General features: G+C 39.2%; 1 protein-coding gene across 3 annotated transcripts; it reads right to left on the reverse strand.

The window, feature by feature from the left end:
• Nucleotides 1-1,024: 1,024 nt before the first annotated feature.
• LOC137936628 (MADS-box protein JOINTLESS-like) lies at nucleotides 1,025-25,202 on the reverse strand. Of its 3 annotated transcripts, none has more exons than XM_068781421.1 (9): nucleotides 25,085-25,202; nucleotides 24,677-24,880; nucleotides 2,726-2,804; nucleotides 2,186-2,247; nucleotides 1,999-2,098; nucleotides 1,879-1,920; nucleotides 1,746-1,787; nucleotides 1,463-1,593; nucleotides 1,025-1,331 (listed from the first exon to the last, which is right to left on the reverse strand). In XM_068781421.1, exons 2-9 carry the CDS (start codon nucleotides 24,856-24,858, stop codon nucleotides 1,313-1,315), a joined length of 657 nt encoding a protein of 218 aa, XP_068637522.1. In that variant the 5' UTR covers nucleotides 24,859-24,880; nucleotides 25,085-25,202; the 3' UTR covers nucleotides 1,025-1,312. The 3 variants fall into 3 exon arrangements, with proteins under 3 accessions (XP_068637522.1, XP_068637523.1, XP_068637521.1); XM_068781422.1 differs by having other exon boundaries at nucleotides 1,463-1,590; nucleotides 24,677-24,915; XM_068781420.1 differs by having other exon boundaries at nucleotides 24,677-24,915.
• Nucleotides 25,203-26,988: the final 1,786 nt, after the last annotated feature.

Raw genomic sequence — 26,988 nt, forward strand, 5'->3', positions numbered from 1 at the left:
TCCATTTTCAGTGATTCAAAAATTTCCAAGAAGGCCTTATTTATCAATGGAATTAGTATTTATTGAAAAATATTAATTAAAAAATTAATATGAAAACTCGTACTTAAAAATCCAGAATAATTTATTTTTTGTGAAGTAACTTTTTTGTCGAAAAAACCAAACATTCTTCTGCAAAATTCATTTTTGTCGAAAAATGTTTGTAATAAAAAATTAATTCTAAAAAGATATTTTGAAGTGAAAAGTCCATTATATTTCTAGGGAGCAAGAAACTTGTAGTAGGAATACATTTTCTAAAAGAAATAATTTCCAACAAAAAAGTTTCTATAAAAAATCAAATGAAAATTTTCAACGAAAATTATTTCACCAAAAAAACCACAAAATACCTATTTTCTTATAGCGACTTATTTTTTATTAAGAATACCAAAATTACCTTTGGTTTTATTCAAATAAAAAGATAAGTAGCTAAGATACATTTATCATTTCTACAACTAAATTTCTTACATTTTTATGAAGACTACTAAAATACCCAATTAATTGTATTAAAACAAATAAAAGAGGTTTTATTACAATACATATACAAAAATTAATTAATTTTTTTATTTAAAATAAAATACCAAATTCAAAATTTGGTTAAAGGGTTTATGGTTTAAGATTTAGAGTTTAACATTGCCAACTTATGACACAAGCAATAGATATTAACAAAAAACAAAAGCTAAGCTCAAAGGTGAAAGGGAGGGGGGAAAATGCTTTATTCTCCTTGTCCCATCTCCATTTGCATTTGCATAGATGGAGACGGTTTGTGTGTACAATTTTCTGCAAATCCATGGCTACTAGACAGATTTCAAAATATATACTTGCTTTCTATGAGGACTCTGTGGCATATTGATATTGTTAAAAACAGCTTATGATTATTCATCTCTAGTTTATTAGGTTCACTAGGTATGGTTTTATATGTGAGTTTAATGTTAAGGGAGTCCAAAATAGTTTTTGTACAAAAAGAAAGAATGGAAGAAGAGAAAGAAACTCAAATTATCTTATTTAGTTCAGAGCTTTTGTTAGCATCATTCTTGTTGAGGCAAAAAACAGTAGGGGAAGGAGGCTTTCCTACTAAAGCACTCAAGCACTAATACACAAAAATTTTATTTGCACAAGGTGAAAGATTCACCAATCATCGTTTCCTTCCTAAGGGAAAGCCGCTACAGTTTATCTACTCATTTCATCCAGGAAGCACCAAGGCCAACATACAGAGCATAATACAAATTGCTCTAAATGACACGGGAAGAGTTATTTGATGAGCCACCACAGAAGAAGATCAGTTGCAGAAAGAGAGCCTGTAGCAGGAAAGCACAAGGTGAAGATTCTTACAAGTCATCCAACGTTAAAGAAGACACAAAAAGATAGAACATAATCTCAGTAGAAGAAAACAATGTCAGAGCTTCTCTAGTTACCATTTTCTACTTACCCCAACTTAAGAGATGTGTCTGAGCTATCAGAATCTGGAGGAGGCCCCGCTGAAGGGGAAACAAAGGTTACTGAATCAGATGATTGCCCATCTTCACACACAACAGTCTCTGATTCCAATACCATGATCTGCTTAACAAGTGCAGAGAGTAAAAGAATAAAAAAAGTCTTAGCAGTAAGCCGGATTCATTCTAAATTAGTAGCAGTTGTTAGGAGAACAAAGTTCTTCATAATTTTGGATCGCTGTGTGGAAGAAGAAGAAGCAAAACCATTGAAAATCTTACTCGTTGTCTCAGTCGCACATTCTCTTCCATCAGTTGGACTCCCTGTTTGTTTTATGAAAGGAAATAGCTTCAACATGCATTGCTCAAAATTCAAAACAAATGGGTGCAGAGAAGGCAATCTAGAATTCCTTACCCTCATTTGAAGAGTACCGATCTCTTTCATGATTTTTTCTCCCTGCGAACACATCATGGGGACTGGCTAAGCGCTTCAGTCACAGATGGACAAAATTTAGGATCGCATGAAGGCACGTACCTTTCTTTCAAGAACACGACTCAGTCCTGCTTCAAGAGTTTTTTCAAGCTGTTGCAGCTCCTCGATAGTTATACCTAGGAGTTCTTCTCCTCTCAATTGCCTAGCACAGGTTACTTTCCGTAAATAAATTAACCTCAGGTGTAGATGAACCTCAAAACCAAAAAAGTTTGAGGATGGTGGTAGGTACCTCAGCTGATGGCTTTTCTCAGCAATTTCTTTGGTTAACCTGGTGTAGTGAGCATTCTCAAGCTGCACAAGTAACACTCTATGGCTGAATCAAGTTCTATATGCGACAGAAGCATAGAGTGAGTAGTACTTACGAAAACACAATTGCTGTTACCTTATAGGGATGTTAAACTTGGTAATGTAGTCGAAAGCGAAAGTGAAAGTGAAAGTGAAAGGAAGAAGAGTAAAGTAATCAAAACAATGGAGATATTCATCCATGGACAAAAGAGAGGCAGCAACTTTTTTATTTTTACATTGGAATGTGGCCTTTTCTTACGCAAGAAAAGAAAAATTCAAATCCTTCAATTCAATACAAATGAATGTCATTTAGATTACACTCGTTGTAATCAATCAATCAAGGGAGAACCTAATCAAGTTTTATTCAAAGGACTCCTAAATTTCAGATAAATCTCATCATTTGCATAAAAAGATAAATGGCTTTTACTTACATACCAGTTAATATTAGCAAAAATATGACTAATGGGAGACCTGGGCAACTTACATGCAGGTCAAGAGATGGTTGATCCACTTTCTGAATGTTCTGGCAATGTAAACTATGCCGTTCAATGATCTCCTTCATACTTCAAAAAAAAGAAGATAATGATCTCAGCTTGTAAGATAGCTAACTATAAACATTTTTGCTATATTGTCTTACACAAAACAATTATTAGTCAATTCACCTCTGCAATATTTGATTCCACACAATTCATCCTTTTGCAGTTGAGCATGAGAAGGTGGGTTTTGGATTAAAATTTTATTTCGGTCAATAATGATCAAATATACACCCTTGTAAGTTAGATGGAGGCATATGGGGTACTACGTGTAAGATATTGCTTTGACTTAAAATTAGATCCAAATGACCCTAGTAGACCTATAGAGAAAAAGTTGTATAGAATTATGATAAGGTTTGTACTCTACTTGACAGCTAGTAGACCGGACATAATGTTTTCGAATTACTTTTGTGCTAGAGCCCAATCTAATCCATGAGAATCACACCTAATGGCAGTGAAAAGAATCTTTAAATATGTACTTGAAACAACCATAATTGAATGGACATTCTAATGTTGATTTCACTGGATGCAAAATTGATAGGACAAGTACTAGTGGTAGTTGCCAATTGCTAGGTAACATACTAGTTTATTTGCTTTCCAAGAAACAACATTCTTTGGCATTGTCCACTACCGAAGCTAAACACATATTATTGGTGTTGTTGTGATAACTCGTATGGATGAAACAACAAATGGAAGATTATGGCTTATACCAAATTGAAATGTCTATCTATTGTGATAACATGAGTGCTATGAGCCTAAGTAAGAATTCAGTTCACCACTTTCGCGCAAAGCACACTGAGATTAACCCACTTTATTTCAGAACTGGATCAAACCAAAATAATAAAAATCAATTTTTTTCCAATAAAAAATTAAACGAGTGTATATTCTAAAAAAAACCTTTAGAATTTAACAAATTCTAAAACTTAAAGGAGAATTAGGCATGAGAAACCCACCTTCATATAGCTAGGTCAAGATCATTGAGTTGAAAGTTTTTTCCCAACTTAAAATAAGCTTAAAACACAAAAAAACAAAAAAAATCATTTTCAAAATTTTTGATTAAGTTTGATCAATCAATGCTTATAATGCATGACCAATCATGCCTTGTTTGATCAATTATGATTGGGATGATCTATCAACCCTCCTTTGATTGATCGATCAACATTGTAACAAAGGATTTTTAAAATCATTTGAGACTCATCTCAATCATTTGAAATCATTGCCAATCATAGCCATTAAACCCTAAAAATTCTCCCTAGCCTCCCTAAGCCTCAATCCATGACTTTTGGCTTCATGATTTGATCCTCCCAAACACTCCAAAACCCTAATCCAAGTCCAAATGCCCTTCTCGTCCATTTTTCACCATGTGTAAACTCTTACCTTGAGTTTATCCATCCTCATTGGCATTTTCCCATCCTACATTGACCGTGGTAAAAACCAAGCCGACAACATGACGCAAAATATGGAGTGACCCTCTCAAAAATCTCGATTGGAAGGGGCATTTCCAAACAAAGATCGCAAGAAGTCGATACTGTGAAATCTTTGTTGAGCGTAGCATGGTGATTGCCTTTGTCATTGGACCTGAAACTTTTGCCGAAGTGAGTTCCCTCAATTTGACGAGAACTTTGAACCATATGAGCGAAATATTAGCATGGAAGAGGAAAATTTTCCAAATCTATAGAAGTTTTCTACTCCAAACTCAACCTCGTGGAAGAAGAAGAAAAGGAGCACCTCCTATGTGAAGATATCTCCATGACAGTGAGTGAGCTCAACTCACTCCTTGGAACACCAACCAATGGGTTGAGTTGGTACGTAAAGAGAGCTGGCCGACTAACCTTGAGGATAGTCATCCTCAAAACATTCATGATGCAATTTATGAGTTCTAGGGGCAGCAAGTCAGAAGCTCATAAGACATTCACAGCAAGGACTTGAGTCTGTCATTGAGGTTGCTCATGGAGATTAAAATGCCCTTCTTCAACCCACACAATGGTACTTGAACTGTCAAGATATAATTTATCAGTTTTGGGGGCAGTAACTCGGAAGCTCATACATCATTCACGTCAAAGACCTGAGCAGGCCATTGAGGTTGTGCATGAAGATTGTTAATGTCATTTGGAGTGTAGCTCAACTATACCTACTTTGCCCTACACCAAAGGATGGACGTAGCTAGAAACCCAAGGATCAATACATTTGATTCTAGCGCACAAGGGTGTGGATCTCGTCCTTGAGCATACTCTCATGGTTCCAAAGAAGTTGACCATCAGTGAGGTCAAAGTAAAAAATTTAGGTTCACGAAGATTCATGGGGAATGGGTCCCAAGCCATCCAGGGATAAGGAGCCCCATTATGGTGGAGAATTTTACGTATTTCACAAGCTAAGTTCTGTCATCTTAAAAAAAGGGAGATTGTTGACCTAGGTTAACTCATTTTCCAATTTTAATAATAACAAAACTTAACCTAAGTAAACTAAAAAATTTTCAATTCATACTATTCCAAATACACTTCATATAATACACTTCCTTCAGATAACTCAGTTACAAGGTCTAAGAGGAACAGTCGACAAATATGACACAAGAACTTGAACTTGAACAAAGAGTCACTCGCATTGAAGATGCACCATGGAGAAAAACAATAATTGAAGACCTATAATTTAGCAAAAATAGAAAATTCACAAGAATTTTAGCTATGTAAAGAGGTTAGCCATCCAATTTCCGATCTTAGGAATGAAATTGCTTTTGGAGCTTAGGGCGTACAAACTATTTCCAAAACCATTTTTTTTCAAATTTCATACAAATGTTTTGAAACTTTTCATTCACTTAGTTTTAGCCCTAATCATGCAAAAAAATTAATTTTAAACATTAAAAAATAGCATTATAGGTCAATCTATACAAGGTTTGATCTGGCAACAAACCTACAACATATAGTCTTGATAGATCAACCAGTGTTACTAGCTAACCCTATAAAAGCATGATCGATCAACTCTCTTAATGCATGAATAATCAACCTATGGTATTTATAAATCGATCCATTGTGCATGATCTTAAGGCAAAAGATCTAGTCGTTGGAGGTCTATTGCTTGATCAATGAAAATGCATGATCAACCACCTGTGCAACTTTATGGTAACGATCCAAAATGGCTATTTTCGCCAAGAAACTTATAAATAGGGATCCCAACTCATCCCTTAGAAGTTAATGAGTATTTATTGGCAAACTTACTCAAAAAAATCATTTTCAAGCGCATTATTCCAATCTTATCCATTTGCAATAGAACTTTCTTTCCGCTCAAATTTCCTCAAATCATTTTTATATTTTTGCTTTTATACAAAGGGGTTTTCTAGAGCCATTAAGTCTAGAAGGGAAATTACAAAGTAGAGCTGAAATCTAGTTGTATTCAATATCTTTAAGAGAGATTTGAATTGTTAATTATTACACTTTGCTTAAAGAGAGCCAATATATCTATACTTGTAATTTTAGCTAATGATTCTTATTGAATATGTAAGAACTCTCTAAGAAATGTCATAAATATAGAAGCATCATGGAGTGTAAATATTTTCACCTTTACATGCATTCATAGTCACACAATGTGAATGTTTGGAACCCATCCTCTTTATCTTTTGAATTTGAGTTGCAATCCCTTCCAAATGTGATTGTAATACTATAAAGTATGTAATGAATAGACCTTGGTTTAGAATGAAAATCAAGATAAAAGAATAAAAAAAATTGGATTCATATTCTTGTCAAAAAAGTTGAAATAACTCTTAACAAGATAGAATCTCCTTGATTAAATGGATTAGATTAGAGTTAAATATACAGATTTATGACTTAACTTTACAATTCTTACATGGAAGTTTAACAACATGTGGAATGAGATTGGGGAATGTTTTTGAATTTTTTCCATTCATCCTTCTTTATTTTAGGCTGAGAGTTAAGAGTCTTTTTTTAATTGAGGAGATATTCTCTTAATTGGACTTGATTTCCTACCTTGAATCTTTGTCAGAAGAACTCTTATCAACTTTGCTCACTAGTTGAGAGATGTCTTGAACGTTAGGAAGAGTGAGTTGTGCGGCAGGCTTGCTAGGCTTGATGATGTGTTAATCTTGAGTATTTTTCATTGAGATAAACTTTCTTGCTTGGAGGAAGGCGTCTCACGCATGGTTGTATTTGAGGGACTCTTGCATTGCTGACTTGAGAGGTTTGTGGATAGATAGAGGTTTACATCTTCCCTCAAGCTAAGCTAGGAAGCTGGCCGGATAAGCTTGGAAATGATGAAAAGAAAAAGCAAGGATATGTGGAACTTGACAAAAACCAATTGAAGCTTTTTCATCTACAAAGTGATAGTTGATCCCTATATGTTTGCTACAAGAATGAAACCAAGGATTATGACACAACTATGTAGCACCTAGATTATCGCATAATAAAGTAGGAGGACAAACAGAGTAGAGATGAAGATATAGCGTAAACGATGTTGAAGATGAGTTGAAGATGAGTGACTTCAACACAAATTCATTTAACGAGATTAAAGTGGAATTGGGTAGGGGATGCATGGCTTGAGTGACTAATTTAACAGAGTAAAACGTGTCAAGGTTAGGTATTGAAAGGCCCCTACAAGACTTCTATAGTTGGTGGGGTTAGGGTATGGTTGACTGAGAGTATGCAATTTCATGTTAGTGGTCAAAGGAGTAACAATCAGAGTACACAACTTAATACCAGCTCAATGTAAAATACCAGCTAGATAATTGTGTTGATGAAGAGAAAGACAATCAAATGTGTGTAAAATTTGTACTCCAAGAAAAACATCAAAAGGCCCTAAGGATTTTATGAAAAATGTATAATGCAAAGTTTGTTCAAAGTGACTAAGTAGGGCTGCAAGTAAGATAATACCTCATTTTAAAAAAAAAGAATAATACCATTGACATATGATAATAAATAGAGAGAGTCATGGTCAAGCAAGTAATAGAAGAGTGATGAAACTACTCTCTTGTGGATAAAACCAAAATCAATTAAAAAGGTACTAAAATAATAAAACCTATCCTGTGGGGCTTGTTTCAGACCATGTATAGCTTTTTGAAGCCAATGAACATAATTGGGTGGATGGGATTCTCAAACCAAGGTGGTTGATACATATATACCTTTTTTTTGCAAGAAACCATGTAAGAAGGCATTGTTAACATCAAATTGGTGTAATGACCAAATGTTGTACAAAGCTATAGTAAGAAAAACTCAAATAGTTTGTGAGCAAACTACCGGAACTCAAGGTTTAATTGTAATTGATTCTAGGAAGTTGACGGTGACACTAAGACACTAGACAACTTTATATTTATGGATTGTGCTATTAGGATTATATTTGGTCTCGAAAACTCAATGAGAACTAACAACATGCATGCTTGGTTGCTTAGTGACTTATTTTCACATATGATTTTTAATAAGGGCATCTTATTCTTGATGCATAGCCTCTTCCCAATGAGGAATGGTAAGGGCAGATTTGTAGGAATATGATTCATAGTCATGTGTCACCAAATGAACAATGAGGAGTAGAAGCAAGAGTCTTCCCCTTTACCCAAGTCAGTATGTAAGAAGGGAAGTGTGTGTTAAGCACCTAGCCAATACTACCTAAAAGACCGGCCTGGTAGGTAGCGGAAAGTCGAGTACTTAACCCACGATCATAGCATCACACACCCCTTGGAGAAAGAGCTTGCCCTCAAGATCTTAGGAGCCGATGCTCAAGAAGCACATCCGGTACGAGCCGACGTCCATGACGGCCCACTCTAGCGACACCGCTAGGTCGCCCCCTTGGGAATTCGAACTCGCAACGCAAGTAGTTGCTCTAATATCAAATGTTAAGCACCTGGACAATATTACCCAAAAGACTAGCCTGGTAGGTAGCGAAAAGTCAAACACTTAACCGAGGATCATAACAGTGTGAGAGTGATTGAAAGGGATATTAAGTTGTGAAGCCTAATCAACACCGTATGTTGAGTCAGTACGCAGATTGACCTTCGCGGAAAGGTTGACGAGGGGGTTGGAAGGAGGGGTGAAGCCCCTACCCGATCCATGATATATTGACTGCTATTTCATTAAGAGAAGTTTGGGAATTTCTCTTTATAATTAGGGGGGGGGGGGGGGGGGCGCTTTTAGTGTTTTATCATCATCCGAGGAGCATTAGATGTGGCCGAGGGAGATTAGACAAAAAAAACACCAGTAAAAGTGTGCGGTCTCTCTTGTAAACTATTTCATCTTCATAGTGGATTATTGCAGCAGTGGAAGATAGGATGTAGTCTCACCTTGAGGCGAACCTGTATAAATCTTGTCGTCTTTTTCCGCGCATGTTTTTTCCTTATTCTGCATTTATTATTATTGCTCTTGCTAGTTTGGAATTAGGGCATCTAATTCCTAACAAGTAGTATCAAAGCTTTGGTTCGTGATTGAGAGCAATGGTTAGCGGAGAAAGATCGAAGATTATTTGTACAATAAAAAAGCTGCATGCACTACTTCTGGATATTAAACCAGAAGGTATGAAAGATGATGAGTGAAATCTCCTCAATAGACAGTGTTGGAAGTAGTCCGGTTAACACTCTCGAAGAACGTTGCTGACAACGTGGTGTCGGAGAAAACCACAACGGGGATGATAAAAAATTTGTCTGACATGTATGAGAAGCCTTCCGCAAATAATAAGGCACATCTCATGAAAAAAACTTTTCAATTTAAAGTGACAGAAAATAGAACAATTGTTAATCAATTGACCTCCATTCAAATTAAATTTGATGATCAGGTTCGTGCTTTAATTCTTTTGGCATCTCTGCCAAATTGTTGGGAGCCTATAAGGGTTTCGGTTAGCAACTCTATAGGCAACAGGAAGTTGATCTTTAATGATGTTAGGGATACCGTTCTCGCGGAGGAAGTTCGTAAAAAGAACTCTGGCGAATCGTCGACATCTAATTCTGCCTTAAATGTTGATACTAGAGGCAGGAACTTCAAGAGGAATTCCAAAAAGGGAAGTGGTAGAGAGAAGTCAATGAATGGTAGAAGCAAGTCCAAATTCAGAAGGAATGTGAAGTGTTGGAATTGTGGCAAGTCTGGCCACCTAAAGAAGAACTGCAGAGCCTCGAAGAAGGATAAAAAAAAAGTGATGCTGCAAATAAGGTGATTGAAGAGATACAAGATCTTTTACTCTTGTCGGTCGATAGCTCTATTGACTCTTGGGTGTTAGATTCAAGAGTTTCTTTTCACACCACCGCACATCGTGAGATCATGGAGAATTATGTTGTTGGAGATCATGGGAAGGTGTATCTTGCTAATGGAAAACCTTTGGATATTGTGGGTATTGGTAATGTCAATTTGAGGATGTCAAACGGCTTTTAATGGTGCTGCTTGGAAAGTCACTAAAGAAGCCAGGTTTGTTGCTGGAGGAGTTAAAACTGGAACTCTTTACATCACTTCCAGTTGCAGAAACATGGTTGCAGTTGCTAATGATGTTACTGATTCTAACTTATGACATTATAGGCTCAGTCACATGAGTGAGAAGGGAATGAAAGTGCTTCAATCCAAAAGAAAGCTACCAGAGTTTAAACTATAAACAACAGTTTGTGTGATGGTTGTATTTTCGACAAACAAAAAATGTGAGCTTTTCAAAGGTTGGAAAGGAGCAAAAGACAACAAAATTGAAATTGGTTCACACTGATATGTGGGGGCCTTCAGCTGTTACCTCCCTTCGTGGTTCAAATTACTATGTGACATTTATTAATGATGCAAGCAGAAAGGTATGGGTTTATTTCCTAAAAAATAAATCTGATGTCTTTAATACCTTCAGGAGATGGAGAGTAATGGTTGAGAATGAGATAAATTTGAAGGTGAAGTGTTTGCAGTAAGATAATGAGGGAGAATACATAGATGATGATTTCAAGTGATATTGTTTTGATAATGAAATCAAGATGAAGAAGACCATTCCTGGAAAACCTCAACAGAATGGTGTGGCAGAGAGGATGAAAAGGACTTTGAATGAGAGTGCTAGGAGCATGAGATTGCATGTGGGGGTTGCCGAAGATGTTCTGGTCTGAGGCTATTAGCACCGTTGCCTATTTGATCAACAGAGGTCCTTCAACACCTTTGGATTACAAAATACCAGAAGAGGTTTGGAAAGGCAAAGATGTAAATTTTTTTTTCTTGAAAGTTTTGGTTGTGTTTCTTATATTCATATTGATTCTGTTATCAGAAGTAAATTTGATGCTAAAACTAAGATATGTTTCTTTATTGGCTATAGTGGTACCGAGTTTGGTTATCACTTCTGGGATAACCAAAGTCGTAAGGTGATCAAGCGCAAGGACGTGATGTATAAAGAGAGATTAAAAACAGAGTCAGAGAGCACAAGTGATGAAGCCAAGAAGTCTGAAGTGATTCAATTGAGAGATCTTCCAGTTATTTAGATGTAGAATATTGTTCAGGAATACCAGGAAAACATAACCCCAGAAATAAATCAGAACATTCCTGTGACTAAACTTAGGAGATCAGCCAGAACAAGCAGACCACCACAGAGGTACTCCCCTACACAAAATTATATTTTTTTTACTAATAAAGGTGAACCGGAGAGTTATGAGGAAGTCAAGGAAGTCGAGCAAGTTGATGAATCAACCAAGTGGGAGTTAGCCATGGAGGATGAGATGGATTCACTGTTATCCAATCAGATATGGCAGTTGACTAAGTTACCAAAAGGGAAGAATGCCTTGCATAATAAATGGGTGTACCGAATAAAAGACGAACATATTGACAACAAGCGGTTCAAGGCAAGACTGGTGGTAAAAGGCTTTCAACAAAAAGAAGGCATTAACTACACTGAGATTTTCTCTAGTAACTATTAGAACAGTGCTTGGACTAGTACCAAATGAAGACTTGCACTTAAAGCAGTTGGATGTAAAGACAACTTTTCTTCATGGTGATTTGGAAGAAGAAATTTACATGATGCAACCACAGAGCTCATGCAATGGGAGTTTTTTTTTTTTTAAAATAAGGTGTGAATATATTGCAAGCAGAAGAAAGAACACATACTTGACTAAAGAAGGTCTTCCTCCACAACAAGTTGTTGGAGAGAAACGCCTAATTTAGCCTGAATATTTGCTAAGTGATTAGCAGATCTAGGAATAAATTTCCATTTACAAGACATTTGGGAAATTAAAGTACAAATATCCTCAAATAATTCCCAATGCCGCCAAGGAAGTTTTGCAGAATTCATATACCAATTGATAACAGCTTTTGAATCTCCTTCAACACATAGAGGGCCCACCAGCTTTTGCTTGAAGAGCTTTAAAGCATTATACAACCCGAGGAGCTCAGCAGTGGTTGAATCAGATATATCAATCGGTCCAACATATGATAAAAGCAAATTCCCTTTCTCGTCATGAATGACTCCTCCAAATCCAGCGGGCCCGGGGCAACCAAACGCACTTCCGACAAAGTTTAATTTGAAGTGTGCTATTGGCGGTGGAGACCAAATTTCCATTACTAGAGAGCGTGATGAATGTGACATTTCTGCAACGAGTCGCCAATTATCACACATATTTGATCCTTGTAAGGTCTGGAATTCCTTCCGCATGAGTACCCAGGAGGACACTTGGCCAATGATTCTATTGCACAAAATATTTTCGGGAAGAGATTTTCTATTGTTTATCTCTTTGCATAGACCCCAAACAATGTGACCCACGCAACATGAGATTAGTATTTTGCCAAGCTTAAGAAGATGAGCGCTAGTAACAGTGAGTATTGTGGATGATAGTGATTGAGATAGGCAATATTGCAACCCAATTGTGTTTATGAGTTCGGTCCAAACCGAGTGGGCAAACTTGTAATGCAAAAGAATGTGATATATGGTTTCAGGGGTGGAATGACAGAAAGGGCATAAGGGGTCCCGAAGCAATGGGAGTTGTGAGCAGATATACGAGTAATCCGGGTAAACAACATTGGGAAGTAGTGAAGTGGATTCTCAGGTATTTGAGAGGCACTACATACTCAACCTTATGTTTCAGAAAGTCAGACTTGGGATTACAGGGTTATGTAGATGCTGACATGACTGGAGACATTGATGGCACAAAGAGTACCACTGGATATGTATACACATTGGGTGGTACAACGGTTAGTTGGGTCTCTAAGTTGCATAAGAAAATTGTTTTTCCTGCTGAGGCGGAATATGTTGTTGTGACCGAAGCCAACAAAGAGATAGTATGGCTGCAGTCATTTTGGGAAGAATTAGGTCTCAAGCATGAGAAGAATGTGTTGTATTGTGATAGTCAGAGTGTTATTCATTTAGCAAAGCATCTTGTTTATCAAGCCAAAACAAAGCACATATAGATGCGTTATCACTTCATCAGATCGGCTCTAGAGGATGGAGTCTTAGCATTTGAGAAGATTCAAGGAAATCAGAATCTGGTTGATATGTTTTTCCAACCAAGGAAGAACATATATACATGTGCGTTAAAGCTGAATTTCAATTGGACAGCCCCACACATGTACATGTCTTAAACTAGGTTTCCAACCTTTCCATAACTCGAATGGTATTTTATGAACCGCCATGGTTGGAACCTATTGAGTACATAGACTGCAATTTTGAGAGCTTCACTCCACAAAGACAATGGGAGATCGGAGTTACTAATCATACTCCTCACCATGTCCATTAATGTTCGGTTTCTTCTTTCAGCCACACCATTTTGAGACGGTGAGTCAGGCATTGTGTATTGTGGCACAACACCTTAGCCCTCAAGAAACCTTGCAAAAGGACCAGGTAATTGTCCCCTTTCAATGTACGTTCCATAATATTCACCACCTCTATATGACCTCACAATTTTGATTTATTTGCTTAATTGTATCTCTACTTCTGCTTTATAGACGTTAAAAGCATCTAGTGCTTCACTTCTATCATAAAGCATATAGAGAGACATATATCGTGTATGGTCATCAATAAAGGTAATGAAATACTTCTGACCATTGAAACATGCATCATAAGGACCTGAAATATCAATGTGTATGATTTCTAAGACATCAAAAATCCTCCTAGCACCTTTCTTGTACTTGTTGGTTTGCTTTCCTTTAATGCAATCCACACATGTACTAAAATCAGTAAAATCAAGAGCCTCAAGGACTCCATCATTAACCAATCTTTTAAATCTATCAATGGAGATATGACCTAATCTCCTATGCCACAACATGGAGGATTTCTCATTTATAACACTTCTCTTAATGCCAACATTAATACCATGTACAGTAGTAAGACTACAATCAAATGTAGGGTTTAAAAGAAGTTTGAACAATGCTTCCAAAATGACATTTCCAACAAGAACATGGTCTTTATACAATTGTAGGGAATTTCCAAGGAAATTAAAATTGAATCCAAAGGGTGAAAGACTAGAAACTGAGATAAGGTTTCTAGAAAAAGATGGAACATAGAATGTACTTTCTAGGTCTAATACAAAGCAAGTATTTAAGACAAGTCTATAAGTTCCAACCGCCTCTACGGGTGAACCCATCTTGTTTCCTGAATAGATGGAGCATTCACTTGGCGTCGATTTTCGTTGGTTCAAGAAACCCTACATGGTGTTGGTAACATGGATTGTAGTACCAAAATCAATCCACCAAGTGCTATAGACGTATGAGTCATATTAGATTCAAAACACGCTAAGGATATAAGATTACCTTTGTTTTCAAGCCAATGCTTGAACTTGGGACAAGTTTTCTTTATATGTCCTTTCTTCTTGTAGAAAAAATATTTGACATTGCCCTTATATTTTTTATTAAGAGACATTTTTTCCTTCCCTTTCTTGAAAGGTTTTTTGTCTCGAATCGTCAAATGCGCACTTTCGATCTTCTCCTTATTTAACCTCCCTTCCTCTTGAACACACATGGTCAAAAGTTCATTAATTGATCATTTATCCTTATGTGTGTTATAAGAGATTTTAAAGGGTGCACATGCAGAAAGAAGGAAGTTAAGGATGAAGTGGACCAAAAATGACTCAGACATCTCTATCTCCTATAATTTCAATATTACGACCATATCCCGCATTTGCATGATGTGTTCACGGACACCCTTGGTACTAGTAAATTTCATGGAACACATTTGGGTTATTAGGGTGCTTGCTAACGAATTATCGGAAGTCTCAAACTATTCCTAAATAACTTGAAGATATTCCTTGGCTTTTACACATTCAGGAATGGATCCACAAATACTTTTCCCAATATGAGACTTAATAAACATCAAACTTAAACGATTGGATCACTCCTAAAGTTCAAATGATGTTTTCTCAATTAGGGTATTGGATTCTGTGGGTTTCGGAGGTTCATCCACTCTAAGTGCCAAGTTAAGATCCATGCACCTTAATAACAGGAGAAGTTTCTCCTTCCACTCAATATAATTTTCTCCATTTAGGGGAACAATAGAACAATCAAAGGTTGGGACAGAAAAGTTAGTCACTAGAGGAAGAAATGTGGCGGCCCCAACCACCGGCGACAACGAAGACGACAACTTTGGCGACGCCGGCGATATCGAAGGAGCTTCTGCAAACGACCGAAAAAGCCCCCAATCGAGAGGAAGACGATGGCACATGGCATGAGGTCAAAATTCGGGAAAAAAAGAAAAACGAAAGGAAGAAAAAGCAGTGTGGGTGCGCGGAAATTCGAAAATCTCGCTGGAGCTCAAAACAGGGAGATTCGAAAAGATGATTCGAATCACAGTAAAAAACGGCAATAGACGCTCCTTTGTTTCAATCCCGATAGCCGCAGCTTTGGATTTCGCAAATTGTTTCGTCGACAAGGAAGAGTCGAAAGCCCCTCGTCTGCGGGAGATTAGAGTCAAAGAACTCTCTTTCTTAGTCTCAGCATTCCGAAAGAAAGAAATGAGAGAATTGAAGATCATTTGCAGAGGTTTGTTGATAATGGCTCGAATCTACATCCCAGAAAAATTTGAGGAATCATTCTGTTGGAAAGATTTGAGGGGAAAACTCCTAAATTTCAGCCCATTGACCTAGTCCATAACTCCCCCACCCATTCATCCCATCCCCCCCAGAAAAGACGACCTTCGTTCCCCCCCCCCCCCCCCCCCCTCCTTGCATCTCAAATCCCCAACCCACCCCTGTTGATACCTTTCGTCCAGAAACCTCCCCACCCCAAAGTCCAAAACATTACCATACATCTCCCCTCGGATCTTTTCTCGAATGGAAGCAAATCTCTGCAATCGGCTCTGAAGGTGATGACCAAATCCAACAATTGGACAACTCTCTGGTTTCGGAATAAACTCCAAGTCGATCACCTTCCAAAAATCTCCTGTTGAGCCCTCAAAAATAGTTGGTTTATCTCAATTCAAGGGAGGAGACGAAGGCAGCCCTCACCGACAGCTTATGGTAGTTCGAAACTAAAATTTTAGTGTCAGAATGAGAGGAAACCACCAGAAATTTCCCCCTCGGACAGTGGATTATCGTTAAGAGACTTCCAATCGAAGTATGGTCAGAGGAGGTTCTGCAACGTATTTTCTGCTCCTTTGGACGCATTATTCGCTGGGATGAAGACAAGTTGGGAAAAAAGAAAATGGATGCTGCTAGGGCGTTCGTTGCCCCAAGCTTGTGTTGGCCTGCAACACTATTCATGGAGCTAATTTTTGGCAGGGATTTCGTATGGATTGAGGTGGTTTTCGGAGCCATGGAGACTTAGCGGCCACCGAAGCTCCGCTGGACTCAAAAGGGACGAACATCACTGGAATCCATCTCTCCTTCTAACCGAGTCAACTCAAATTATAACCTGTCAGATTCACACGAATCAACTTCTCTGCCGAGTTCTGGATCTGACTCGGGTTCAAAATCAAATTCCTGGAGAAGTACTTCGAGACAGGACTCTATCAGTACCCTGAATAAATTTGGGTCCTGGCGTAACATGCTGCCAAAGGTAATTCAAAGTCCCGAGGACTCTTAACTTAAGTATGCCAATTCTCAAAACAGCTAGCGAAGCTGGGTCAAGGCGTAAATATCAGTCAAACGCAAGTCGGAGTCCTGAGAACTCTTACACGAGTATTCCAACGTTCAAAAAATCTGGTGATACGTTGACCGAGAGAGGAGGTCTTCCTGAAGACTCTGGCACGAGCCCCCAGGCGCCAAAGGTAGTCCCAATTTTTTACCCAACATCGACTCAGTTTCAAGAAGCTTTTTCAAAATCAAATGATAATGGGGATCAATCGGAAAATGTTTGGCGTATGTCTGGCTCGAAGCTCCGAGAAGAAAATTCCCAAGTTGCACCAACGCTACATCCAGGTACGATTCTCGAAAACCTAAGGACTATTTCGATTTCAAATGAGCACTCTACGAGTGATGTAGTCAGATCGTATACAGACTCGGTTTCAAATGAAATCTCTACATGCAGCGCAGACACAGAGTACACAGAAACAAAGACGGAAGACGGGTGCTCGCTAATATCAAGGCTGTTTTCAAATTATTCTTCAGAAAATTCAGAGAACTCTCTAGAAATCCCCTCTTCTACTTTCCCAAATCCCCAAAATTCTACCTCTTACCAACCTACCCCTATCCCTACAAACCCAGAAATAACGCAACCTTTTCTGTCCTCCTATTCCACTACCTCCCTAGCTCACTGTTCAAACTCCCAGAATAATCACTCTCCAACTGGTGCAACCTCTCCTCCTCCCCATAAATGTCCTTCTAATATCACTTTCTCCCTTTCCACCCGTCCTTGGAGTCCACCTTCTCAGTATCAGCAACAGCACAAGACTGATCTCGAGCTTTCAGTCATAAATTTTCAAACCAGCCAAGCTTGTCACATCATCACCCCCGAACCTCAAACAGAACTTTGCCAAACAGTACCTCTCAATCAAGGCCCATCTATGAGTACTTATAAAAACTCTGGTATCCCGGATTCCCCTTGTTCAAGAATTTTAGAATCTTCTAATTTGCCCCCTCAATCTCCCATGGTACCTCAAAATTCTCACCATAAGCCTATTCCAAGTAATACACCACAAATTAATCCCCACAATCAGGACAATCCAGAAAACTTCCAAACCCCTCTCTCTCCTGGTAGACCTGGCCGTGTGGTCAAGGCACTCCAAGTAGTAAGGCACAAGTATGATGAAGAATCATGGCAACACATGATGGATTTGGCCCGCCTTATGGGAGCAATTTTCAGAGGTTCGTTGCCTGACGACAGGAATGCATCTGGAGTCATCAAGTACGGTACAAAATGATCGTACTCTCCTGGAACGTTCGAGGAATTGGGGCTTTTCGGAAGAGGGGGATGATCTCAAATTTCCTATCTCAATTCAAACCATCCATTGTGATCCTACAAGAAACAAAGGATCAAGAGATGTCCGCAGCTATAGTCAAAGAGCTTTGGTCCAACTCTTCCATGAAATGGGTGGTTGTTAATGCTTAGGGTCTCTCGGGAGGTATTCTAGTCGCTTGGGACTCGACTCTTTTGGCTTCCTTGCAAGTGGCTGAAGGTCGCTTCTTTGTGGGTCTGCAGTTTAGAGACCTCTCCTCGGGCAAATTTTGGTGTATTGGGGGAGTATATGGACCAACCAGATATCGTGAGCGTTGACTTTTTTGGGAAGAGCTCAGTAATCTCTTCATGTCCTGGAGTTTCCCTTGGCTTTTCGTTGGTGATTTCAATGCAATTCGTTACTACAGTGAGAAGAAACCACCGGCAAATCGCATCTCGGCTTCTATGCATAGTTTCTCTGATTTTATTGGCAAATGCGGTCTGGATGAGGTCCCCCTCTCGGGGAAGAATTATAGTTGGTCGAATAACCAACAACAGCCAATTTTATCCAAATTGGATCGATTTTTGGCCTGCCCTAAATGGCTGCAACTGTTTGGGAATGTCTTTGGTCGGGTTCTGAACAAGGTGGGATCAAATCACTGGCCAATCATGCTGACCACCACTTTCGACAAATAGGGCCCTTCTCCTTTCCGGTTTGAGAATTCATGGTTATCTGTCAAAAATTTTGAAGCTCGTGTCGATGAATGGTGAGCTGAGGGTCCATCTCTGGGCAGGTGAGAGTGGGCTTTCCCTCTAAAGCTTCGGTTCCTAAAACAGAAAATTAAGGAGTGGGCCACAGAGCATCGCACTTTGTTAGCTGCTGAGAAGTCTTCCATTATCTCTCATATTGCGGACCTTGACTTGGCAGAGGAGCAAAAGTATTTATCTCTGGCGGAGTTCTCTACCCATCTCTCTAAACTCAAATCTAAATTTAATCCTTCATCAAGAGAAGGTCTGTTGGAAACAATGTGCTAGATTTAAATGGCTCAAGGAGGGAGACGCCAACACAATTTTTTTTCACACAATGGCTTCGTATAAGCGAAGGACCAACCGTTTTACCTCATTATGTATCAATAATGAAGTAACAACGTGTCGGACTTCGATCACTAACGTGTTGCTCAAGTTTTTCACAGGTTTATATATGGAGGAATGCCATTACAGACCGAAAATTTAGAACATACCTTTGTCTATCTCTCTCTAGCAGCTGCCTCATTTCTAGAGTTGCCATTTTCACTGGGAGAAGTCGAACGTGCTGTATTAGGCATGGATAGTGATAGGGCGCAAGGTGCTGATGGCTTCAATGGGGATTTCCTTAAAAGATTTTGGCCGCGTCTCAAGGGGGATATCATAGCCATGGTTAATGGTTTTTTCAACAACGGGATCACGTTCCATAGTATCGGTGCGTCCTTTATCAGTTGGTCCCGAAGAAACTCAGTGTGGAGAAACCAGAGGATTTCAGGCCTATCAGCCTCGTTTCTAGTGCATACAAGATTATAGCCAAAATTTTGGCTCATCGTCTCAAAGTTCTCCTTCCTACAATTATTCACAAAGGGCAAGGCGCTTTCTTGAAAGGAAGAGAGATCCTGGATTCTACTATGGCTGCCCATGAACTTATTGATCATTTTCAATGCAACAAGGCCCCAATAATTGCCCTAAAGTTAGACCTTGAAAAGGCTTTTGACACAGTCAATTGGATCCTATTGGATGAGATCATGGAAAATATGGGTTTTGGCAACAAATGGAGATTCTGGATCAGAAGTTGTGTGGGTTCAGCATCGTACTCCCTCCTCATCAACGGCTCAGTATGTGGTTATTTTAAAGAGATCAAAGGAATTAGACAGGGAGACCCCCTCTCCCCGCTTCTATTCAATATGATTGGTGAATTTCCATCTGCAATGTTCTACTTGGCAGGAAACCTTGGGTGGCTCCCCCCTACTAGTTTCAGTCTAGCTTTTAATACTCCCCTACTTCAGTATGCAGATGATACCATCATTTTTGGAGTCGGCACCATTGATTGTGCAATAAAGATCAATGCTATGTTAGGGCTTTTTGAGTTAGCCTCTGGTCAGAAAGTAAATTCGGGAAAGACCTCCCTAATGGGCTTCAATGTTAATCCTGAGGTTCTCACAGAGATAGACAAATATATTTGGATGCACCTTAGTTCAATTACCTATAACATTATCTGGGTTTACCTCTCTTCAATGGGCATACATGGAATCCGGTGGTAGAAAAAAATGGAATCCCGATTATCATCATGGAAGGGGCGTCTTCTTAGTAAAGCGGGGAGACTCGTTCTTCTAAAGTCATGTATAGCAGGAATCCCAAATTATGCTTCGTCTTCCATGCCTTGCCCTATTGCTATTTGTAAGATCATGGATAATCTGAAAAGAAGATTCTTATGGAGGGGATCGAGTGATGCTTTTAAGTACCACCTGGTTAGTTGGGATGAAGTTTGCAAGCCAAAGAATATGGGGGGCCTGGGAATTCGGAAATCTAGAGACATGAATCAAGCTTTGTTGTTAAAATGGCTATGAAAGTTTAACACTCACTCCTCAAATCTTTGGAAGGAAATTGTTCTCACAAAGCTGGGTAGTGAACCTCATTGGTGGATGTCTGGTGGGAACCGTAGAACCCTCTCCCCTATATGGAGAGCGCTATATCTTCTGCTCCCAAAATTTCAATCTGCAAGTAGATTCTATGCTGAAAATGGTAGAACACTCAAGTTTTGGGACGACTTGTGGATAGGGTCGGAACCCCTGCGGTTGCATTCAGAAGTCTTTTTCTTCTCATGACTCGCAGAGACATATCAGTAGCAGAAACTTTTGAGGGGGGAGGTATGAGCCTCCATCCTAGAAGGGGTCTCTCGGATAGGGAGGCATTGGAAGCTAGTCGAATGTTGGACCTTGTCGCTTCGTTTAAAATCCGTCCTTTAGAGGCTGACACGCTCGTTTCGTGGCCGGATAAAAAGGGTTCTTTCACGGTCTCATCGGCATACGGATTTTTAAATGGTAGTAATTCGGCTTGGAGGGAGAATGGGATCAATTTCGTATGGCATTTATGTGCCCCCCCCAAAGGTAAAATTCTTCATGTGGAGTGCCTGTCTAGGTAAAATCCTCTCGGTAGACGTATTGAGAAGAAGAGGCCACCCCTCTGTTGATCCCTTATGTCCATTCTACAATTCTGTGAACGAAACTACCAAACACATTCTACTGCACTGTAGTTTCTCTTGGAAAGTGTGGATAAGCATCCTTGGTAAGTTTGGGCTTCAATTCTGCATGGCGGCAAATCTCCTCACTTTTAGTAAATCACTCATGGGTACCTCTATGCTGAGTCTTGGAAAGATGATGTTCTCTGTCTGTTCCAGTTTCATCCCTTGGGGGCTTTGGAATGAGCGGAATAGAAGACGATTTGATGCAAAAAGTGAATCTGTAGACCGGGTTGCGGACAAAGTGTTGGGCCATATATCTACTTGGCTTATAACAAAGAAAACATTTTCTCCCTATCTAGGTTCCTCCATTCGTGAAAATTGGAGAAACTTGGCTTTGATACACATTGGGAAAAAACCTCTGGTCATGCAAGAATGGGCTCCTCCGGCTCCTGGTTATCTCAAGTTAAATTTTGATGGTTCATCTCTTGGCAACCTTGGTATTTCTGGTTATGGCGGAGTAATTTTAGATCATTCAAGCAATCAGCTCTTCATGTATGCCCCCTTGGTATTTCTGACTCTACGAATGCTGAGTTATAGGCTCTCCTCTCCGGTCTTCGTGTTTTCAAAGATAGATGCAGTGGGCCCCTCCAAGTTGAAGGGGATTCAAAAGTGGTGATTGGATGGTGTGAGAGAGTGTCTTCTCCTCCGTGGAGACACTGGGATACTTTTAAGGAAATTTTAGATATTACCTCAATTGTTTCTTGTTGTTGGACCCACATTCCAAGATCCGCAAATTCGACGGCAGATGTACTTGCTAGGCAGGGAGCTACCCTACAATCTCTGGTTGTAAGGGGACTGCTCCCTCAAACTTTGCAATTTTCTTCTGTTTTATTAATACATCTTTTTCAAAAAAAAAAAAGGTTGGGACAGACAAAATTTGAAGAGTTGCAAAAAGTAAACAACAAGCTTACTTAACATGTAATGATGCAATTTTTTTTTAATATTTACCCATGTAACTAATCCAAACAAATAAATAGCGTATCATTATAATCTTTCCTATGGGCTTAGATTGTAACACATGCGATTTATGTCTCTTTATGATGGGACCAAGAAATTTGTATGTAAAGGAATATTCTATGATTGTGGGCAAGAATAATTTTTTTTAAAATATTTCTTTCCTATCCTGATTGATCACATAAATATAATATTTACCCTATGGAGTTAAATTATTATATCTCCATGATGAATCACATTTTTTTATGTCATTAACTTTATGTGACTAAACTTAATGTCACTAGACATTTGCATAATTAAAAATGTTGTGGCAATTACTCAATTATTCAAACGTATACAAAAAATATAACATAAAAATAATAAACTAAAATGAATGTCAATTAATAATCCTTATATTTAGGTCAACATAAAATATGCATAAAAAATTGAAGTATGCATAAAACCTAAATAAAATTGGCACAATTATTGAAATTGCATAAAAACAGACTACTGGGCCTAAAATTTAAATATATATTTTATGTGTATTCAACGATAACACATAAAGCTAGTTGGGCTTAATGGTCACTAGCGCCAATTTCAGCGCCTAAATGTCTTCTTTCACGCGGGTTCGAATCCCTGCTAGCGCAAAATTGATTTTGAGAACCGAGTTGGCTCGGTAATATCTCAGGTGAGTTGACACGACGAATTGGAACGGGCGAGCTGACTCAACCCATCTAAGCCGACTTGTTATTTAAATTAAACAACTTAAGTTTTATTTTATTTTATTTTATTTTTGCGGGTTGGAGGGGGGAATCAGCTTGCACCGTCGGTCCACGGCCGGACGTCCGCCGATGCACAACGCCAAGGCGAGACACCGGTCGGCTTCACAACGCCGGCGCTCGAAGCGTGTGCGCAGAGCGTCGCTTTCCACGGAAATGAAACCATATCAGATAAGGTTGCTCTGATACCACATGTAGGATCTTCATATCATGAATTTCTCAATTTAAACATAAATGAAACTCATGAACGTACTTTTTGACATGGCGACAATTTCCGGCAACGTTGTGCACTGGAACAGCGTGAAGGGCGTTGTCTCGTCTATCGTAGAGGCTCGTCGATGGCGACATCCAGGCATACCTCTGTTAGACTAGACCCCCTCTTATAGCTTCCTCTCCGTCAAAGGAGACCACCAAACCGACGAAAACCGTAAGGTAGTAACTGTTCCCTAAGTACAACCCGTGACCGCCAGGAATGGGAAACAGCAAATGCCTACTGGTCACTTGACTGTTTGCGAACCGTCTAACAGATAAAACTGTGAGAAATTTGCTAGGTCGCAATCCCTTCTTCCAGGTTTCCGACAGTTTGGTCCAAGATCAGCGAACCCAGAGACTCTCCCACCCTCTGTGATTACATGTAATCGGGAGTACTGAAAGTGCACCACAAGAATCCTTGTGACAGTGCCGACTATGTCTCGGAGAGATCTTTCGGCTCTATAAAGTACTGTTTTGATCACGTTTGACAATTGTCAGAACGAAAAATTAAATCACGGAAAGTCTTATTTTTTACTAGAACAGCGGGTCTAATCAAAAACAGTCTCGAGGGGACAGATGGTGCGTCGCAGGAACCAGATAAGCAGATCTCCAGTATCTTCAAGTACCGCCTGCGAATAGTTTCCAACATGAAGCTCGTTCATGTTGATAATTTTCGATAAGAAAGATTCACAGAAAGGACCGGACTAAACCGCACGGCGTCTACATCGCTAGAGTCGAGAGTAAGAAATTTAGAATCCATCCGGCGCTCTCAAGCTTTTGGGCTTTCTCTGATGGATCCGTACCATGAAAGGAGATGGCGTCGTTATGACGATGATTATGCGACTCCATAAGCTTAAACTAGTCTTGGAGGATGGCTCCCTTGCTCTCTCTTGGCGTGGAAATTCTCCCTGTTGAGACCGAAATCCACAACAGATTCATAAAGTTCTTGAAAACTCTTTGCGCACCAGCAAGATACAGAGGGACGCAGATCGCTTATCTGGACGACCTATTAAGCCTTTCTGGGAAGCATTTTACGAAATGACTTGCCGCCGTCTATCCGTCGTGAAGAACTCGAACCCATGAACGGAGCTGCCAGCTCAACCGAATTGGAATTGTGAATCATCAAAACATCTTTTATGGGTACAAGTCGGGTACGGCAAACTCTCTCCCATGCCAACAAGAAAAAAAGGCATAAAAAAATCCAGATATACACGTAATATCAGTTTCTATATGTAATGAGGAAATCCAGCGTCCGATCAGAAACGATCCCTAGCTAACAGAGACTGGTATCCAGATACTCTTGCACCCAGAGAGTCGTTTAGTTTCTGCGATATAGCTAGCAACAATCTACTCAGAGAGAGAACCTCTAACCTCTCTCTTTGTTCGTCATTCAAATATACGATCAGAAACGAAATCGAGAGAAAAACTCGGCGAAGAGAAACGTACCTGGAGCTAGAATAGTTGAACAGTTTTCCAGTAGCGGAGAAGATGATGAGAGCGACCTCAGCATCGCAGAGAATCGAGAGCTCCTCCGCTTTCTTAAAAAGCCCTCTCCGGCGTTTGGAGAAGGTGACCTGTCGAGCGGTCGTGTTATCGATTTTCTTTATCTGAATTTTCTCTCTGGCCATCTTCCTCCTCTCCTCCTCCTTCCTAGGTAAACCACCAAGGAGGAAAGAAAACAGATGCTAGGAAGAGTCAGAAATACGAGAGCACTCGACTTTTTATTCTTTTTTTCCAAATTAAGAGAGACACGGCAGTAACACATCATACAAAAAAACCCTAAAAATGTTTCAAACGAACCGATCCCAGAAAGGAATTTGAGTGAAAAACAATTGAAAGAGAAGCTTGCCTCACCTCAACAGTCACCAATCCGCCCCTGGTCCTGTAGCCTCCGGGTTCAGAAAACCGTCCGTGAGAGAGAGAGAGAGAGAGAGAACAAGAGGAAGAAAAAACCCTCTTATGACAAAAGAAAAGGTGTTTGTTGCCTCCTTTTTTCCTGCCTTTCAATGGCGCAGATGTACAGTAAAAAAAAAAAAAGTTGAAAATCAAAGACGCTCCAGGGAAATGGCTCCAGATTATTCATAAACACGATTTTTTTTGTACGAATAACCTGTGCCGGGCTAATTCTACGACAACTATGTCGCCAACTGTCTTATCTCAGCGCTTCCATTTCTTCACGTTTCTCTCTCATCTCGGGAGAGATTAACCCTGTTGGTAAATAACCGGGAGTAGAGATGTCGCCCTCAGGAGCGAGATTCTTACAGGTGAGAGGTACGCAGTACGTAAAGCCCTACCGTACGGTTGTGGGAAGCGTAATCGGGTAGCATCGATGTACCCGATTAACTGTGCTCTCAAAAGTCCCTCCCGAAAGCCAGATTCTTGTCCGGCCAAGTTGCTAAATATTTTTCTCGCCATTGGCGGAAAAAAAACACCTTAAAAAAGTGAGTCATGCACAATGGAGTTGTTGATGGCAACAATGACAATTATAAAAAATCCAAGAAGTCTTATTAGATACTTGAAACGCTGATCTCTAGTCCATGTGAGACCTCCAAATAGTAAAATTTTAGGGTTCTAGATGATGTTTTGCTTACATGTAGGGGTGCCTCCAAGTTAAATCGGCTCTAAAAAACCTGGGTTCAGTTCAATTTTTACTTGAGTCTAGCTCATGCCCAAACTTAAAATAAAACTCGTTAAATATAATAAACTAAACTCAGATTTTTCAAACTCAACTTGTTAGCTCGCGAGTGAGTCAATTGTTAGCATAGATTTTTTACGAAAATACACTTTACTCTAATTGCTCTTATTAATTCCCTCTTTAGTTGGTTAATAGTTGCTCTTATTTAACTCAAACCTAAAAAATGATCGATAGTTTAACCCTTTTGGGTACCTCAACATCTAATGTTGTTGTTTTTCAATGAAATAAATACTATTGATGAAAGTATTTGTTCTTTATTTTAGGTCTATTAAACTGGTTATTATACATTAGTATGTTTCATTACGTGTAACTTGTAGTTCAATGGTACTAAAATCATCATAATATTTATTTATTTATTTTTATAATATTAAATATAGGTTGAACCTTAAACCCGTCTCGAGTTTAACCTCAAACTTAGTTAAAAAATTTAGACTCAAACTTGATTCCAATTTTAGGTTCGAGGTTAAGCTCGAACATATATATATTCGAGTTTGGTTCGGTCGATGCCACCCCTACTTACTTGCTTCAATAGCTTAAACTTGGTTAAAAATTTTAGACTCAAGCTTGATTCCAATTTTAGGTAACATATACATATTTGAGTTTGGCTTAGTGGATGCCACCCCTACTTACCTGCTTCAATTCCTTTGACTTCTCGATCTCGAAGAGGCAAGCAATTAGTAATTCCAACCTATACTGAACGACCTGAATTGTCAAAATGTTCTGGATCAGATTCCGCACTAGCAATACTATCTCTTTTATCAGATTTTTGTCTCCCAATATTGTACCCGATCTTAATTGATGTAGTGTACCTGCACCTGATAGCTCCAGACAGGCACAACGATTTGTCTATTATAACAGGCATTTTTGGGCCCAAAAATGCACCAAATATCAATATGGCAGACCACTGAAACGTAAGTGGTGTTTGCTGTCTACGTTAACAGCTTTGAACCACTGCTCTTTGCATTGTGGTTTGAATCAGCTGCAAGCTTTCATCCATGGAAGCTGTTTCTTAATTCTATTTGAAATACAAGCAATCCTTCACAATTCCCTCTTCGTCTTCACA

Source organism: Aristolochia californica, unplaced genomic scaffold, assembly GCF_029961685.1.
Source record: "Aristolochia californica isolate CCGP_79_NKW_82.1479 unplaced genomic scaffold, dmAriCali1.0.hap1 SCAF_7, whole genome shotgun sequence".
Taxonomy (NCBI): Eukaryota; Viridiplantae; Streptophyta; class Magnoliopsida; order Piperales; family Aristolochiaceae; genus Aristolochia; species Aristolochia californica.